At 39.9% G+C, this 20,080-nt stretch overlaps 1 protein-coding gene across 1 annotated transcript in view; it reads right to left on the minus strand.

The window, feature by feature from the left end:
- Positions 1–9,863: 9,863 nt before the first annotated feature.
- The window catches only part of PCOLCE2 (procollagen C-endopeptidase enhancer 2), a 66,844-nt gene continuing 56,627 nt past the window's right edge, over positions 9,864–20,080 (minus strand). The window contains exons 7-9 of the mRNA XM_081025309.1: positions 17,774–17,857; positions 12,461–12,628; positions 9,864–10,444 (exon numbers count right to left, since the gene is read on the minus strand). Of these exons, the coding sequence (XP_080881435.1) occupies positions 10,314–10,444; positions 12,461–12,628; positions 17,774–17,857 (383 nt within the window). The 3' untranslated portion in view covers positions 9,864–10,313. The remainder of the gene's footprint in view (positions 10,445–12,460; positions 12,629–17,773; positions 17,858–20,080) is intronic.

Genomic DNA, 20,080 nt, shown 5'->3' on the forward strand with positions numbered 1-20,080 from the left:
ACATAGGTACTAAACTTATGGACCTTGGGTTCAAAGAGCATTTTATGAATTTGACTCCAAAGGCAATGAAAGTAAAAACTAAAATAAACAAATGGGATTATATGAAACTGAAAAGCTTCTGCACAGCAAAAGAAACTATTGACAAAATAATGAGGCAACCAACTGAATGGGAGAAGATTTTCGCAAACAGTTCCTCTGATAAGGGGCTAATATCCAAAATATACAAGGAACTCATGAAACTCAACAACAAAAAAACAAACAACCCAATTGAAAAATGGACAGAGGACCTGAAGAGACATTTCTCCAAAGAGGATATACAAATGGCAAATAGACATATGAAAAAATGCTCAACATCGCTAATCATCAGAGAAATGCAAATGAAAACCACAATGAGCTATCACCTCACCCCAGTCAGAATGGCTTTCATCAACAAAACAAATAGTAACAAGTGTTGGAGAGGCTGTGGAGAAAAAGGAACTCTCATACACTGTTGGTGGGAATGCAGACTGGTGCAGCCGCTATGGAAGGCAGTGTGGAGGTTCCTCAAGAAATTACGAATAGAATTACCATATGACCCAGCAATCGCTCTCCTGGGTATCTACCCCAAAAATATAAAAGCATTTCTCTATAGAGACACGTGTACGCCAATGTTCATTGCAGCTTTGTTTACGGTGGCCAAGACATGGAAACAACCAAAATGTCCTTCGATAGATGAATGGATAAAGAAGTTGTGGTACATATACACAATGGAATACTATTCGGCGTTAAGGAAAGATGATATAGGAACATTTGTGACAACATGGATGGATCTCGAGAGAATAATGCTAAGTGAAATAAGTCAGACAGAAAAAGCAGAGAACCCTATGATTTCACTGATATGTGGTATATAAACCAAAAAGAACAAGACAAACAAATGAGAAACAAAAACTCATAGACACAGACAATAATTTAGTGGTTACCAGAGGGTAAGGGGGTGGAGGGTGGGTGATGAGGGTAAAGGGGATCAAATATATGGTGATGGAAGGAGAACTGACTCTGGGTGGTGAACACACAATGGGATTTATAGACGATGTAATACAGAATTGTACACCTGAAATCTATGTAAATTTACTAACAATTGTCACCCCAATAAAATTAATTAAAAAAAAAAAGAAAGAAAATCGATGATGAAACAGAAAAAAAAAAAAAAAAGAAAGAGAGAAATTATGAGCCAAGAATAATATATCCAGCAAAGATATCCTTTAGACATGAAGGAGGAAAAAAGACCTTTGCAGACATACAGAAGCTGAGGGAATTTTTTAATACACAACCTGCACTACAACAAATAATAAAGGAGGCTATTCGACCACCATCAACAGAGACAATTTGTGCCAACCAAAACATAAAAAGGGGGAGAGTAAAGGCCTGAACCGGAATATGGGAATGGAGATAGTAAGCGTGCTGAAGAAAATGGAATACTCTAAATATCAAACTTTCTTGTACATAAACTTAAGGGTAATCACTCAAAAAAAATCCAGAACTGAAATATATACTGTAATAAAAGAAGAGACAGAGGGAAACATCATAGAATACCACCACACAGAAACAACAAAAAGGCAGAGAAACAATGGAGACACAGCCTTACCAGAAAACTAAAGATACAATGACAGGAAATCCTCACGTATCAATAATCACCCTAAATGTAAATGTACTGAACTCACCAATGAAAAGGCACAGAGTAGCAGATTGGATCAAAAAACTAAACCCAACCATATGCTGTCTCCAAGAGACACATCTCAGCTACAAGGACAAGCATAGACTCAAAGTGAAAGGGTGGAAATTGACACTCCAAGCAAATGGTACCCAGATAAATCAGGTGTAGCCATAATGATGTCAGATGAAACAGACTTCAGGGTGAAAAAAATAATGAGACAAAGATGGATAGTTCATAATGGTAAAGGGGACTATACAACAAGAAGACATAACGGTCATCAAGATTTATGCCCCCAGGGACCCCAGGTATATTTCAGGGACCACCAAAATATACCAAGCAACTACTAACAGAGTTAAAGGGAGAAATTGACCAACACACAATTATACGAGGGGACTTAAATACATCATTGACAGCTATGGATAGATCATCCAAACAGAAAATAAATAACAAAATAGCAGCCCTAAATGACACATTACATGAAATGGACATAATTGACATATATAGAGCACTTCATCCTGAAACATCAGACTATACATTTTTTTCTGGTGTATATGGAACATTCTCAAGCACAGACCATATATTGGGACATAAAATCAGCCTCAGCAAATTTAAGAAGATTGAAATCCTACCAAGCATATTCTCTGATCACAAGGCTTTGAAATTGGATATCAACTTCAAAAAGACAGCAGGAAAAAACACAAATACATGGAGATTAAACAACATACTTTTAAAGAACGACCATGTCAAAGCAGAAATTAGAGGAGAGATCAAAAGATACATAGAAACAAATGACAATGAAAATACATCCTACCAAAATTGTTGGGGTGCAGCAAAAGCAGTTTTAAGAGGGAAATTGTCATTACAAGCTTTTCTTATTTCAAGAAACAAGAAAAATGCCAAATAAATAACCTCATGTTACACCTTAAAGAACTAGAAAAAGAAGAACAGATGAACTGAAGGTCAGCAGAAGAATGGAAATAATAAAAATCAGAGCAGAACTAAATGAAATAGAGAACAAAAAGACAACAGAAAAATTTAATGTGACAAAGAGCTTTGAAAAAATTAATAAAATTGAGAAACCCTTGGCTAGACTCACTAAGATAAAAAGAGAAAAGACACTAATAAACAGAATCAGAAATGAAAGAGGGGAAGTTATCACGGACAGCGCAGAAATACAAAGGATCATCCAAGAATGCTATGAAGGACTATATGCCACCAAATTCAATAACCTAGAAGAAATGGACAAGTTCTTAGAGACATATGGTCTTCCTAGGCTGAGTCACGAAGAATTGGAAAATCTCAATAGACCGATCACCAGTAAGAAAATTGAATCAGTCATCTGAAATCTTCCCAAAAGCAAATGTCCGGGACCAGATGGCTCACTAGTGAATTCTACCAAACCTTCAAAGAGGACCTAATAGCTGTCCTACTCAAACACTTCCAAAAAATTAAGAAGAGACAATACTCCGTAACTCATTTTATGAGGCCAACATGAGGCCTGATACCAAAACCTGGTAAGGATAATACACAAAAAGAAAACTACAGACCAATATCTCTGATGAATACTGATGCAAAAATCCTAAACAAAGTTCTAGCAAATCGAATACAACAAGGCATTAAAAAGATTATTCTTCAAGACCAAGTGGGGTGCATCCCAGGGGCACAAGGATGGTTCAACACACCCAAATCCATCAATGTGATACATCACATAAACAAAATGAAAGACAAGTATCATATTATTATATTAATTGATGCAGAAAAAGTATTTGACAAGATACAACATCCATTTATGATTAAAACACTTATGATATAGAAGGAAAATACCTTAACATAATAAAGGCTATATATAACCAACCCTCAGCTAATATCATAATTAATGGTGAAAAACTGGAGCCCTTTGCTCTACGTTCAGGAAAACGACAGGGCTGTCCGTATCACCTCTGCTTTTCAACATAGTATTGGAAGTCCCTGCCAGAGCAATCAGGCAAGACAAAGGAATAAAAGACATCCAAATTGGGAATGAAGAAATTAAATTGTCACTGTTTTCAGATGACATGATGCTATATGTAGAAAACCCCAAAGACTCCACCAAAAAGTTGTTAGAAACAATAAACAAATACAGTAAAGTTGCTGGCCACAAAATCAGCGTAAAGCCCATTGCATTCCTATATAGTAAGAATGAAATCTCAGAAATAGAAATTAAAAAGAAATTCCTTTTGCAATTGCAGCAAAAAGAATAAAATACCTAGGAATAAACTTAATCAAGTATGTGAAAGACCTATATGCTGAAAACTGTAAGACGTTTTTAAAAGAAATTGAAGAAGACACAAAGTAATGGAAAGACATTCCATGTTCATGGATTGGAAGAATCAACCTAGTTAAAATGGCCATATTACCCAAAGCAATATACAGATTTAATGCAAGCCCCATCAAAATCCCAATGGCATTTTTTAAAGAAATAGAACAAAACATTCATCAGATTTGTATGGAACCACAAAAGACCACAAATAGCCAAAGCAATTCAAAGAAAAAAGAACAGTGCTGGAGTACCACACTCCCTGACTTTAGTTTGTACTACAGGGTTACAATAATCAAAACAGCATGGTATTGGCAGAAAAACAGACACATAGACCAATGGAATAGAACTGAGAACACAGAAATAAAATCACATAAATATGGACAATTTTTGACAAAGAGGCTAAAAACATACAATGGGGAAAAGACAGCCTCTTTAATAAATGGTGCTGGGAGATTGAAAAGCCACGTGCAAAGGAATGAAACTGGACTAATATCTGTCACCATGTACCAAAATTAATTCAAAATGGATCAAAGACCTAAGCATAAGACCTGAAACAATAAACTGCATAGAAGAAAACATAGGTACTAAACTGGACCTTGGGTTCAAAGAGCATTTTATGAATTTGACTCCAAGGGTAAGGGAAGTAAAAGCTAAAATAAATGAATGGGGCTATATCAAACTTAAAACCTTCTGCACAGCAAAAGAAACCATCGACAAAATAAAGAGGCAACAAACTGAATGGGAGAAGATTTTTGCAAACAGGGCCTCTGATAAGGGGCTCCAAAATATACAAAATATACAAGGAAATCATACAACTCAACAACAACAAAAAAAAACCAACTGAAAAATGGGCAGAGGACTGAAGAGATATTTCTCCAAAGAAGACATACAAATGGTAAATAGACATATGAAAAATGCTCAACATCACTAATCATCAGAGAAATGCAAATAAAAACCACAATGAGATATCACCTCACCCCAGTCAGAATGGCTATCATCAACAAGACAAATAGTAACAAGTGTTGGAGAGGCTGTGGAGAAAAAAGGAACCCTCATACACTGTTGGTGGGAATGCAGACTGGTGCAGCCACTATGGAAGGCAGTGTGGAGGGTCCTCAAAAAATTAAGAATAGAATTACTACATGACCCAGCAATCCCTCTCGTGGGTCTCTACCCCCAAATCTGAAAACATTTATCCATAAAGACATATGTGCTCCAATGTTCATTGCAGATTTGTTTACGGTGGCCAAGACCTGGAAACAACCAAAATGTCCTTTGATAGATGAATAGATAAAGAAGTTGTGATATGTATACACAATGGAATACTATTCGGCAGTAAGAAAAGATGAAATAGGACCATTTGTGACTACATGGATGGATCTTGAGAGTATAATGCTAAGCGAAATAAGTCAGACAGAAATAGTCGAGAACCATATGATTTCACTGATATGTGGTATATAAACCAAAAACAACAAAAGAACAAGACAAACGAAGGAACAAAAACTCACAGACACAGACAATAGTTTAGTGGTTACCAGAGGGTAAGAGGATAAATGGGGTCTAATATATGGTGATGGAAAGAGAAGTGACTGGGTGGTGAACACACAATGGGATTTATAGATGATGTAATACAGAATTGTACACCTGAAATCTAATTTTACTAACAATTGTCACCCAATAAACTTTAATTAAAAAACAAACAAAGAAACAAAAAACTATTTTAAAAAAAGAAAGATATTAAACTTGTCAGGTACTATTTGAAAAGAATTTTGAGGAGGAAAATATACTAGCATCCTCAGTAACTCATCCAAAAATTGAATTAATTCTGTGAGATAATTATAAAATATTTCAAATTTTAATACTTTATTTTAAATATTTTAAATTTAAATATTTTAAAATTCATTTGTCCCATTTTCTATTTCAGTGGAAATAGCAAACTCACTCACTGTATTTTCTATAATGATTGTTTTAAATTATTAAACTAGGTGGGAACTGTTCTCTTATTCTCCTCTGTATCCTCAGGTTAGACAGTGCTGATGGTGAATGATGGTGAATGGCACAAATTTGTTGAATGAAAATTTGACCTTTATCTATTAGTGTAAATATCCTAGGACTGACATTCAGTCAGATACCCCCCTCGAACAACTGCGTTCTCTAGAATCAATTTCATCAAATTGGATTAGAAGAAAACTTAGATCACCTACTTCAAACTTCTAATTTTATAGGTAAGAACTGACATTTTCAATAATTTGTCCAAGGTTGTCAGAGATCTTGTACTCCATTTATTGCTTGTATCAGATAAGATACATCCAAAAGCTTTGCTCTTTTGAATCAATTTCTCATTGTAGGTTCATCTTGCTCAGAGAACAGAACTTAAGACATCTAGTCCCTGCTTTTCTAAATGACTAGATTATTAAAGCCTTTGAATTTATGACCAAGGACAGAAATGGAGACCAGTGAGATAAGTAAGAGTCAGAGGGAAAGGATGAACAGTGGGGTAGTAAACATAAATAGAGGAGGAGTCGGTCTCAAAAAATAACAAACCAGGCCATGGGGGAAACAAGGGAATAGAATGGAGAAACTGGTTAATTTTATTTCTCCACTACTATATCCTGATCAGTTTGGTTATTCAAGGACGTAGAAACAATTTAAGACATAGATAGGATCTCAGAAAGAATCCAATGCAACTTTATCATTTTGCAGTTAAGGGAACTGAAGTCCTCCCAGTGCTACACCAAAAGAGTCCGAGTGTTTCTCCAGGAAGCTCTTAATTGCATTATGTAACTGCTAATATTAATTTCTTGTTTGTGAGATAAGTTAATTAGCTGTATGCAGTCTTTAAGCTTGTAAATTTTCTTAATAAATTTCTATACTTTTAAGCTCCATTTCACCCATTCAATCTAACCTAATTTTAGTATCAAAACACCACAGGGACAGTCTTCAAGCAAAAGATAATGTTTCCAATTTATATCTAATCAAATGTTAGCCTTTTTAACCTAATTGTTGACTTTGTTTTTAAGAGGAAGAAGCAAATGATAAAAAGTAAAAGTTAGGATTTTAAATAACAATTTTACAATTCCATTTCTGTGTGTGTCGCGGAGCTCCTCTGTCTGAGCACCAATTCCGTACATCCAGTACTCCTGCACAAATACACCTATAGATCCTGTGCCAAGAGGCTGCGAGTGTGTGAAGAATGACCCTCATGTATTTAATTCAAAATGCTCAATTAACTAGACAAGGCAAAAGATTCAATAGTTTGTCCTTGGGCTAGAGCTTATACAAGCGTGTATCAGGGGTGCCAAAAACGTATACAAGTGGACACTTCGGTCAACGTTGCTCAAGCAGTAGTTTGCTGTCATCAGAAGTATCTGGACGCTGATGGGAACCACTTTGAGCAGCTCTAGTAATTGCAGAAGTCACACGTGACTTGTATTCATCGTTTGTTATCAGTGTATATTATTACAATTTTAATAGTTTTCCTTTCTTAAAATGTGTATACATTTTTTTTTGGCACCCCTGCTATATATACAGCTAAGGGACAAACTTGTAAAACTATTAATTCTAATCACTTACCTGCAGGCTACTTTGGGTTTTCTATTTGAATAATCATATGATCTTTGCATTATAATAGTCGTTTTTCCTGTTCAGTATCATTTATTTCTTTTTGTTGCCTTACTACACTGACTAGGCTCTGCAGTACAAATTTTAATAGAAATATTGAGTTAAAGCATCATTGTCTTACCGCTGATCTTAAAGAAAATGCTTTCAATATTTCACCATTAAATATGAGATTTGCTGCAGGTGTTCTTGTCAGCTTCAGGAAGTTCCCTTCTATTCATCGTTTGTTCAGGTTTTACTTTGTCATGAATAAATGTTGAATTATATCAAATGCTTTTATGCATTACAAAGATCAAATGATTTTTCTCCTTTAATCTATTATGAACAGGGCTTAACAGAAGCTTTCCCTGTTCTCTTAAGAGTTGACCTTTGTTTAACTCACCTAGTTATCTGATAAGACAGCATGCCACCTATGTTGTTAGAGAAACTGGCTTATGGTGAAAATGAGCCCTGATTGGTAAATTGCACTGGTTTGGGAGGGACTGTGATTGAACTGTAAGAGCAATAGAGGAGCCGCAGCTTTGGGCTCTTCTGAGTAACACGTAACTAGGCCTCTCGTCTATGAAGAGTCTGGAACCTGTGCCTATGGAATTCTTGCAAGAGATACTGGCTTCTGAGGAGATGTGGACTTTCAGCTGGAGAGTTTGCAGCCACCTGACATGAATCTTGTCCCCTGGCATCTGAGATGTCATTAGGGAGGCCAAAGAAGACAGCTCCTGGATGACTGTGAACTGCCGGATGCTGCAGACTCCCAGGGAGAACGTTGGGCACGGACCTGTTGAGCAGCGGTTCCGGTGCCGTGTCTTTCTGACGATACTGGTAGCGAGAGGCCTGTGGTGCCCGCACAAGACTGAATGTTGAGCTGCACCTAAGACCCCCTGCTTGGCACTGCAAAGCTATTAGTGCAGTGAAGTACGACCACTGACTTTCCAGTGTGAAATCAATCGTGTTTCTGGGATCAACCCAACTTGATCGCGATCTACTTTGTTTGTTGGATTTCGTTTGACAATATATTGCTTAGGGTTTTTGCACCTAATTCCTAAGTGAAGTCAGACTGGTGGTTTTTCTAAATCCTATTGTCTGCTAAAGTTTTGCTATTAAGATTATATGAATCTCATAGACAGTATTGCTGAGGGTTACTTCTTCATTTATACTCTGGAAGAGTGTATGTCACGTGGGCAGTATTTGTCCCTTAGATGTTGGGTGGACGTTCTAAGTAAAACTCTCAGGGCCTAAAGTTTTATTTGAAGAAAGATTTGTAATTACGGACTGAATTTCTTTAATGGTTACAACACTATTTAGGTATTCTATTCCTACTTGAGGCTGAGTTCGTAAGTTCCCCCAGCTAGGAGTTCATCCACTTCATCTTTTTACCCCTTTTCCTTTCAACTGTTCTGTGTCTTTATGTTTTAGCTATTTCTTTCAAAGAGCACATAGTTGAATTTTTACCCCAAGAAATATTTCCCTTATTTCTAAAATTTTGCTTCTACTACGGGAGGCCTTGGGACCCAAGCCTTTGTTCATCCCTAATGTTCTTTCTGCCTCTCCGGAGGGATGGTCGTGCCCTCCCCTGCAGCTCATGGCCGCCACCTGCCGAGGGCTGGTGGCCACACCCGTGGCAGGAACATCGGCGTTTTAAGCAGCTGTGTGTGAATGATGGGAGTCCTTTCACAGTTCTTCCATTACAAGGGAAAATAGATTTTTCAAAGGCAAGGGCAGAGGGCAGAGCATATGCTCGCTGACAGCCTGATCCTGTTACCCGGGGCAACAGTAGACCAGTTCACTTATAATTTTAAGTCCTGTAAGATGACCAATCATGATTTAGGCTATGAAAACAAGGAGTGGACTGTCCAAGTCAGGAGAAGGGCTTTCCTGTGGCCAGGCTCTCTTGTCGTGTTGGTGACGTGTTGGCTCTCTTGTCGGGTTGGGAATTAGGACTTGCAAGCTTGATCGCCTGTGGTCTCGTGGGGTACGTGTGCTCGGACAACTTGCTATATATACCTGAGCTTCAGTTTCTGTTATAAAATGAAGGAGCTGAACTAGATTCCCGAGGGACACCATTCGAGCTCCACCATTTCCTGGTTCTGCAGCGGAGAATTACAGTCTGTATGTTCCTGGATCTAGCTAGCTCCAAAGTTCTTGGAATGATAATTCTTTCTGCAATGTGTAAACTGTTACAAGGACAACCTTACATGTACATAGCAGGGAATATTCATGTCACAGTGTCCCATTTTCTATAAAAACAAATTTGATGGTTGTTATATAAGCATTTAAAATATTTTATTAAGCATTGATTTAAAAATGCAAGAGAAGAATATACCACCTTGGAGCAAATGCCTGAAGGTAAAACAAACACCACTATAAATATTGCACTTATAAAATCTTTTTTACATCTTCACCGAACTCATTTCTAAAATACCCTTTTCCAGAGATGTATAAATAAACTGCTTCCAAACTGTCACGCTCTGATACACTTAGTTTCCTCTCGTGGCGCTAAGTCTGCAGGTTTCCCGTCATGTCTGCTCTCGAGGGGCAGGCACAGAATTTCCACCGGCGACGTCGGAGGTCTCGGACCCACATGATGTGAAGAGTAAATCTTTCAGAATGCTCAATATTTAATCTTGTAAGACTGGTTTTCTACTGAGAAAAATAGATCTTTCAGAGGCAATGACAGAACGAAGCTTAGCTTGACACAGCTCACTGTTAACATTGCTTGTTTTCCAAGGCATTCAGGAACTTCTGGTTCTTGGTCTTGAACATCATGATAAAGCTATTTGGCATGATTTTGCCTCGCCCATCTTCACCCACTTGGCCCATAATAATGTAATTTTGACCTAAAGCAAGAGAATATAAACTTAAGTTTTTCTCTGTGTGCATGTATTAGAAACAACTTTAGGCCATAACTTACCTCTAGGTAAATGGTCTGTAATGTTACCATTTTATACATTTATTCTCTCTAGCACAATATCTGGTTTCAGGCTCTCATCAGAAAACATCTAGAAACTGAGTAAGTGTCCAGCTCTGCTAACACTGGGAACTGGCTGGAAAGATTAGGTCCCGCTGTGCTCCGCTCTGCAGTGCTGTGGGTCTGTTTACTGAGTGTCTGTCTGCCAAGAACCATGCACTCTGTTCACGTGAGAGGCTCTCCTTCCCTGAGGCGCCTGACAAACCATCCTCAGATGGCCTCTCAAAGTCCCGCAGTGCTTCTGGCTTTCCCAGGCATTTGGCTGCTAATAATCCACGGTCTTCTGTCGTCTTAAACTTTCCCCAGTATCTCAAGTATCTATACAATGGAAGTTTCTGGAGGGCACGGCTGGATCATGTGCTTCTTTGCATTCTTACAGTCACTGGCAAAAAACCATGTACTAAAAAGTACTCATATCTATTACACTATTTTTGTATATATCAGTGTGTCTGACTAAGTTAGGCCTAGACTGGGGCGGAAGCTGCGGTGTGCTGGGTTCAACTCTGAAGATTCACGGTGCCTCAGAAAACTCCGCAAGTGAAGCGCGTATTACCACTACCTCCTTTGTTCTCCCTCTTCCCCGGTGTGTCATGAGAGAGATACGTGTTTCCTTTTACTCCTGCATAATCCTTCAGCTGTGGGCTACCACGGTCATCGTGGTGATCTCAAGCCTGTGAAAGGTTGGTGCCCTGGGCAGGAGGATGCCGCCGCAAGGCTGGACTGCTGGCACAGAATGCGACGTTGAAATACGCATGTAGATGTGCAGTACTGGCAGTTCCTGGCGGTCCTGGAAATAAGTGCTGCCTCTTACAGAGCTTTGGCTATTCCCTCTGAAAAGCCAACGTGAGGCTGCTGGCTTCCTGACTTCTATGAACAATATGAATTCAAAGCTTTCTTGTAGTGAATATTCTGTAGTCCTGTGTGTGTGTGTGTGTGTGTGTGTGTGTGCATTTTGGTTGTGGGAGAGGTGTGTAACAAGACTGAGGAAAGGAATGAGCTGAGATTGGATAGGGAAAGCATGGCACATCACACGGTGGAGTACCAGCATTACCACCATTCCAAAGAGAGAGACCTACCCATAGGTACTGTTTGTGCAAAGCATCTACATACATAGCATGTGCGGGAAAACTGCCGGAGAGTATGGATAGCATGATCCATTTGTCTAAAAGTGTGTGTGCATGCTTCACACGGAGAGAAACTTCCTGGAAGGAGCTTTTCATACTGCCACTGGGTTTGAAAGGGAAAAGGCTTCACATTTTATTTTATCCTTCTCTGTTTATTCAAACTTTTTTAAAATCATAGAACATACATTACTTTTGTTTGAACACACACTGCTTTATAACTTAGAGAACTTGTTAACAATAATCATGTGTCTCTGGCTCTGAAGTAACTTTCCTTTTTCCATAATTTCTCGTAATAAACTCATTCCCAGCTACGGATTTAATGGTCCTGTATCTGAAAACGACCCCCAGATATTTCATTCTAGCCCTCTATTCCTCTCTCTTCTGAACTTCAGCTCTGAATGAATTTCCTTTTCCTTGCTGAATATTTTTCTCAGACACCTTCAAGGCATCTGAGGTCAAACATCTCTTTCTCCGGAAATGCTCCTCTACGTCCGTTCCCTACTGATCCAAGTGCAAATGCTTCTTGGACTCATTCATTTCCACTACCTCATCTTCTTTCACAAATGACAAGAACTGGAATTAGAGCCTAATTCTGCCAGACCCCAAAGGCCTCCAGTCTGTGCCAGACATGGGCAATATGTGGCTTCCCCAGACCAGCCACGGCGTGGACAGACCCGTGAGTTGCTCAGATCGGCTGTCTTGTCCCTTTCTCTGTCCCGGAGTTCCCCTAGAAGAAGGACCAAAGATCCCTCCCTACTTACCTCTTCTGAGGAGAGGGCACTGCTTGCAGACCACGACGATCTTGGCACTCATGTTCTTGCCCGCCTGCTGAATTGCCAAATTTCCTTCTTTGTAGATGTTAATGAGTGAGACCGTGGCGTGCAGACTCCCACCTCTAGTGACGGTGGTAATGACAGTGCCGGCCAAGACTGCAGAAGAAAATATTTTGGAAATAGTGTCACAGTAAAGGCAAATGGATGTGGAATTGAAAATCATTTGACATTTTTCTAACTTTCAGGTAGGAAACATTTTAATGTTAAAGACAAGGCCCTAACAGAGCTATCAAATTTGATTTTGTCACCAACACTGAGGTTGAACAAAGGAGTCATGCAGGTGTGATGGTGCCCAGGTTGTTGACACCTTGGTGAGAAACCTACGTAGCTGCCACACTGCAGCCTGTTACCGAGACGGGGCTTCATCACGTCTTACCCAACCTGGGGTCAAGTACCACGTAAGGTACAGGCTTAGGAGCCTCACCCGCACATACGCAACAAGACCTTGAATCTTGAGAGGCAACCCCATGCTAGGAGGATTCATGAGGGGTCTGAGCCACGAAGATCCTAGTCTTTGTGTCTATATGGGTGGGCGCCTACCTTCTGTGTCTCCCCCTACCCTCTCTTAAGCTGTCCTCGCTCCTGAAACTTTGGTTCATCCCATGGGTCCTTATCTGTGTCTAATTATCAGTAAATATCTGTCTTTTTCTGGGTCTCTGGTATCCTCTTTCTTATCTACCTTGTGTATCTCATTTAACAAGAATAGAACTGAGGTATAACTTAAAACATTTTCTTGCTTACACAACAGCAACAACAAAAACCTCTAGCAAAATGAAGTTGCTTTTCATTATATCATTCTCTCTTTTCTCCACTGTGATACTCAGAGAAAAGAGTCTCATTTCTGAGCCGCAGAAGGAAAGACGCTGTGTTTCTCCAAGGCGTGCTTCTGGCACTTTGGTGGGACAGTTCTGTGTGGTGCGGGACTTGCACTGAACGACGTTTTTAGGAGCCTGCCTGCCCAGAAAAACAAGTAGCTCTCCCTAGTTATTGTGACAACCAAAAACCGCCTCTAGATGAGTGTTACCAATGCCGGCTGAGAACCAACAGGCCACTGGTGATAGTATGTGGTCATTTTGCCACGTAAGTGAGTCACAGTGGAATAAATATAGTTTTGGACGTGGCTGAATGACCTTTTCAGGGTAAAGTGAGAATTCATTGCTTCCGTGGTGTGCAAAGCTCTTAAAATCAGAATTCTTATCACCTTACTTTGATTCCTGGTAATGAGTGTTCCCTGCAAAATGTCAGTCTGTACAGTAATTTAGTGGTTACCAGACGGTAAGGGGGTAGGGGGTGAGAGATGAGGGTAAGGGGGATCAAATATATGGTGATGGAAGGAGAACTGACTCTGGGTGGTGAACACACAATGGGATTTATAGATGATGTAATACAGAATTGTACACCTGAAATCTATGTAAATTTACTAACAATTGTCACCCCAATAAATTTAATTAAAAAAAAATGTCAGTCTGTAGCCAGGAGGAATCAGGCAGCTCCAAAGGACAGGGAGGGAGATTTCCTTAAGCACCTCCTACCGAAGACTGAACTGGAGGCGGTGGCTATGACACCTGGTGCTATTGTTTTCATTTTTATGCCAGTTACTTGAATTTGAGCATGCAAACTCTAGAAGGATTTGGGGCCTTCATGTCACTGCAACATAGTTCGTCTGGGCTGCAGACAGGTACCACTTCAAGGCACAGAAAAAGGAAGCAGAGCCTCTCTGGGAGGCCCTTTGGTTTGGGATAACCTATTTAGACTACAGTAATTTTCTTTTCCTGATAAAACTGTTCTTTTTTTTAAATAATATTTTTTTTCAGTTATAGCTGACATTCTGTATTATTTTACAATAGTTTCAGATGTATAACATTTATATAATTTATTAGACATTTATAAAATTTATACAGTGATTCTCCCCTGTAGTACCCACCTGGCTCTACACATAGTTGTTGCAACATTACTGACTCTCCTCTATGCTGTACTTTACATCCCTGTGATTATTTTTTTAAATATTTTCATTAAAAATATAGCTAACATACAATATTATATTAGTTTCATGGGTACATGAAACTAATTATTCAACATTTAGTTATTAAACATTTATATACCTAAAGAAGTGACCGCCATGATAAATCCAGCAATCATTCCTTGTCTGGGAAGCTCTTTATCTGTCCTTTCAGTCTGAATGATAGTTCTGCTGGGTAAGTAATCTTGCTTGTTAGATCCTTGCTTTTCATCACTTTGAATATTTCCTGCTAGTCCCTTCTGACCTGCAAAGTTTCTGTTGAGAAATCAGCTGACAGTCTTTTAAGATTGTAAGGGTTCTTACAAGAGCCCTCTTATAAGTTACTAGTTGCCTTTCTCTTCCTACTTTATGATTCTCTCTTTGTCTTTAACCTTTGCCATTTTAATTAATGTGTCTTGGTGTAGACCTGTTTGGAGTCATCTTGTTTGGGTCTCTCTGAGCATCTTGGGCTTGTATATTTATTTTCTTTGCCACACTGGGAAAGTTTTCAGTCATTATTTTTTAAAATAGGTTCTCAATCCCTTGTTTTCTCTCTTCTCCTTCTGGTACCCCTATGATGTGAATGTTGTTATGCTTGATGTTGTCCCAAAGGGCTCTTAAACTAATCTCATTTTTTGGGGGATTCTTTTTTCTTTTTGCTATTCCAGTTGGGTGTTTCCTGCTACTTTGTCTTCCAAACTGCTGATTCAATCCTCTGCTTCATCTAATCTTCTGGTGAACCTTCTAGTGCATTCTTCATTTCAGTTATTATATTCTTTACTTCTGTAAAGAAGTAAACTTACTTTTTTTGTTTTATGGTTTCTATGTCCTTTTTTATGCTTGCTATCACTTTGTTGAAGTTCTCACTAAGTTCCTTGAGCAACCCTATAACCATGGTTTTGAACTGTGTCCCTGGTAGGTTTCTCACCTCCATTTTGTTTAGTTCTTTTTCTGGAGTTTTCTCCTTTCTTTCATTTGGGATCTATTTCTTTGCTTCCTCACTTTGACTGCCTCTGTGTTTGTTTCTATGTCTGAGGTAGATCTGCTTTGTCTCCCCGTATTGGCCAGGTGGCCTTATGTGGTAGGTGCCCTGTGGGGCCCTGGCACAATCTCCCTGGCCATCTGTGCCGGGAGCTCCAGGAGTGTCCCTTCTGAGAGTTGTGTGTGCCCTTTTGTTATAATTGAGCTTTAATCGCTAATGGCATGTCAGTGGGTGGTATTGGCCCTCAGGCTTACCGGCTGTGGGGTTTGTCCACATCCACAGCTATAGGCTGCTGTGTGGGGGGCTTACCTCATTGAGTGGGATTTGCCCCAGCAGGCTCTGATGCATGCTGAGACCACCCTTTATGTATACCGCTTATGGGACTATTGGACAGTGCTTCTGCTGTGGTCTGAAGCCAACCTCCAAGTATGTTGGTTCTGGGGCCTCTTGGGAGGGACTCTGGTGCAGGCCCAGGTCACCCACTGCCTGCGACTGGCCAAGGACTAGCTGGTAGGCGCTACAGAGTGATCCGCGGTTGTTCACTGCCTGTGCTAACGTTGGAGACACATGGGACAGGCCACACTGTGAACAGAGGATGGCTGCAACCCGTCCCGGGCCTGGGGTAGCTCTGCCAAAAGACAAGATACCCTGAGACCAGCTGCCAGCTCCCTTAAAGTTCAGCCACTGATAAAGCCTCGTGCGGTATGTAAGGGTCTCAGGGAGTCACCAGAATGGGAAGAGTTGTGGTCACCAGGTTAATGTACACTCTGGTTCGGTGCCAGTGCTCAGCCTGGAGCAACTCAGCAAGTCTCAGAGCACACCGAGGCCAATTGCTGCCCCCCTGGAGCCCCGGACTCTGATATTTTTCCGAGAATGAGTGCAACATGGGTGGGGTTGGCTGCTCACAGAGAAAGTGCCTCCAGCATTGGGGCAGTTGGGTGGGGTGGGGTCCCAGTGGAGCTCTCCAGACCAACTCAGATTCAGATGTGACCTGGGCAGGAGGGTCAACACAGGAAAGACGGTGCCTTTCTTCTGGCTGCTTGGGAGAAGGATACCTCACAGGGAAAATGGTGACCATCCTCAGCCTTTGCCCCAAAGTTACACACCTCAGTTTGCTTCCCGTATGTCTCCAACACACCCCAGTCACCATTCCCCCCACCCGGAGCCCATGAGAGGGAGTGAGACTGTGCGTGGGCCCTTTAAGAGGGTTTCCTGCAGCCTTCTGTCTAACCTGGATCGTCAGAATCTTCACTGTTTTTCACAGCGAGATGTTATGTTGGCTCCTCTTCCAGCACCAGTACTCTAGACTGGGGAACGTGGTGTGAGGCTGGGGCCGTTTGTTCCTCCAGGGGGCATCTCCATGGCTGAGATATCCCTCCTAATTCTCAACCACCACACGGAGGTTTGGGGCTAGCCTGTTTAGCATCTCTGCCCCTCCTATAAGTTTCGATGTGACTTCTTCTTTATATCCTTAGTTATAAAACTTCTGTTCAGCCAGACTTTAGATGGTTCTCCCAGCTGATAGTTTTATAATTTAGTTGTAATTTTAATTTGTTCATGGAAGGAAGCAGGCACTGTGTTTATCTACTCTACCATCTTGGATCTCTTCCCCTGATAAAACCTTTCTTAAATGTTCCTTTTGAAAATAACTAACATAATTAAATTTGGTATCTTTTGCTCTTGAGTGTTTTCCACACAAAGTGTAATTATTTTTTATGGGGAAAATCTCTTAGAAATTCTAAATCATTATGTAATATCTCCTCAGGTTCTAATTTATAAGAGTTTCCAAGTGGATTTCAGATTTCCAAGTTTTAATTTAATACGTTGGGAGGACACTAAAAAGGAAATACTTGAATTTCTTGTGAGAGAGGCTTGGATATGTTTCTAATTTACTTAACTTGAACTATAGGTGTGTAAAAAAATACTCAGTACATGAAAAATATGTGAGGAAAAAAGTATACAGGTTTTTTTCAGGAATACTGAATCATCCAGAATACAGAGTAGCAGTATCATGTACCAGGATTCAAATTAAGTGTATAGGGAAATAACGTATTTTCTGTATGCATATTTTTCTCAGTTGTGAAATCTAACACTTTGAACAGTACAAGTCAACATACCTTAGTGTGTAGGAAAATATTTTCTGGGGTAAACGAAGAGTGTAACTGACCCTTTACCATCACATTCATGGCGATTCCCATGAGACTAAGCATGCAGTCTCAAGTTTCTTATTAAAGAGAAAAGACTGGGTTTTATTTCTTACCAAAGTTACTTGAACAATAATTGCTCTCCAGAGTCCCCGTCCATCTACACTTTTGTTGACACAGGGCTACGGTGGGTTTTAAACCTTAATTCAAAGAAGAAAGACATAAGATTGAGGAAAATGAATTCAAGTATAATTGATACTTAGATATAAATCTATCAATTTAAAATTACCATTTATTTCCCTGAGCCACTAATCTATCATTGCAATGAAATAATTAAAAAGCATGTAAAAGAAATCCTTCACACTACCAATACTGTTCCAATTTCCTCAGTGTAACTCAATACCCTCGGCTGAATTTTAAACCTGAGATCAAAGATAACCCAAATTTAGCCCTCTTCTCGTCTTTCTTTACATATAACTAACACTACAACTAAAAATAGACATAGTCTCCATGTGCCCTGCTTAGAAAAACCCAGTACAACAAATATGACCTCAGAAAATATAGGTTAATGCTTCACTTTACGCAGGGTGTTCCCCCTGAGGATAGAGAGAGCTTTGGTGGTGCATTTAAAATGTGCAGTTGCCTAAATGTGAGTAGTACAAGTTTTTTAAAAACACAATTCATGTATAAAGTGTGTTATATCTGTAATTAGATGTAACCAATTACTAACCATTTATGTTGAGCGTGTCACTGCCTGTAAGGATATTAAGAACTGAGAAGTAGACAGACTGAAAAGTAAAGCTAAATAGATAAATGTAGTGGTTCTCATTTGACAATGTCTGGAAATGGTTTTGGTTGTCACATTAGGAGGTGCTACGAGCATTTAGTGGGCAGATTCCAGGGATGTTGCCAGACATCCTATAACGAACAGGACAGTGGTCAACAGCAACGAATTATCTGGCCCAAAATGTTAACAGTGCCAAGGTTGAGAAACCATGGGTTAACAAAATGAAAATATTTAATCCTCATTATCATCATTAAAAATGTTTCAAAAATAATGGCTAATTATTCACTTATATGTGGTCATATCCTAGGACAAACTAAACAAAACAACTGTAACAGAATTGTACTTGTTGGGTAAGAATTTGCAATTGTAATATTGCCCTTCTAATATGCCCTTCTAATACTGACTCTTCTAGAAATTTATTATTTATTTATTTACTCTTAATTTGCACCCGTTTAACTCCAAAAAATGTCTGAAGTGGATTACAATATTAAAATATATACAATTTAATGTTAAAATATATATAATGGCTTAAATGCACACACACACACTTTCTTTTTTTTAAAGAGAAAGAGCTCAGTAAACATTTAGAGGGAACATTGTACCAGAAGTTGGAAACCCAAATCTACCTAATTAATTGAGTCAAAAAGTAGTGGCATTAGTGGTTGTCGTGTCCGATGAAAGGGCACCCTTCTACATGGACCACTGGAAACCAGCTCCTTCTCAGCCTCGGAACGTCACTCTGGAAGTTGGGTGGGTGTCTCACACTGTTCCCTCTCTCCCTTGGGTAGATCCCTGCTCCCAGCCCTGCAGTCATCAGGTATACCACCCTGACCCTCCTCATCCTACGTCATCTCTCTACCGCCCTGTACGCCCCAGCGTGGCATCTGGTTCTCAGCCTTCCTCTCTGCGTGCTCCTGTGACCATCTTGGTGGGTCCTCCCTCATTGTGGATCGTCTTTCTCAGTGTTGGGACGTTATCCTTCTCAGAGACTTTCTCTCTGTTCCATCTCAGAGGGAGGCTCGTATGTCCTCCTACTAAAGTCGTTAGTCACCAATGTCTCAAATTTAGACATCCTCATATCCAGTATAGCCTCCTCTCCTTCAAGCTTACTTATTTATTTACTCTCATGACTATTTCCCCAGCCCCCCATCTTTAGAGGTTCAACACACTGACCTCTCATTTTCCCCCATCCATCAACTCTGGCCCATCTTTACTTCCTTGGCTATTCCACTTAGTTTCCACAGTCCATTATTTCAGTAATTTTCTTGACAAAACCTTAAACTCCTTTCCCCCTCTGTCCTTCAACCCTGTCTATGTCCTGTAGTAGCTTATTTTCTCTGTGCCTGCGCTCAGACTCTCATCAAAGTGACAAGCTGTTTAGTGCATCAACTCACTCTCCAATTTCCACAGCCATTTTCACATTCTTTCTCTAACCCCCCAGTTCCCCATCCTCCTTTTCTTAGCAGGTTACCTTGCCTATTTTCTAGAAAGAACAGAGATCATAGAAGAAAATGTCCCCAAGATCACCACCAAACCTCTGAGTTGTCTTTTTCTGTACCCCCTCTTTGTTTCCTCCTCTGAAAGAAGAAGATACCCCACATCTGGTCTAATCTCTGTCCATCTGTGAGTCCTCTGG

This window comes from Rhinolophus hipposideros (genome assembly GCF_964194185.1).
Source record: "Rhinolophus hipposideros genome assembly, chromosome: 2".
In the NCBI taxonomy this organism is placed as follows: Eukaryota; Metazoa; Chordata; class Mammalia; order Chiroptera; family Rhinolophidae; genus Rhinolophus; species Rhinolophus hipposideros.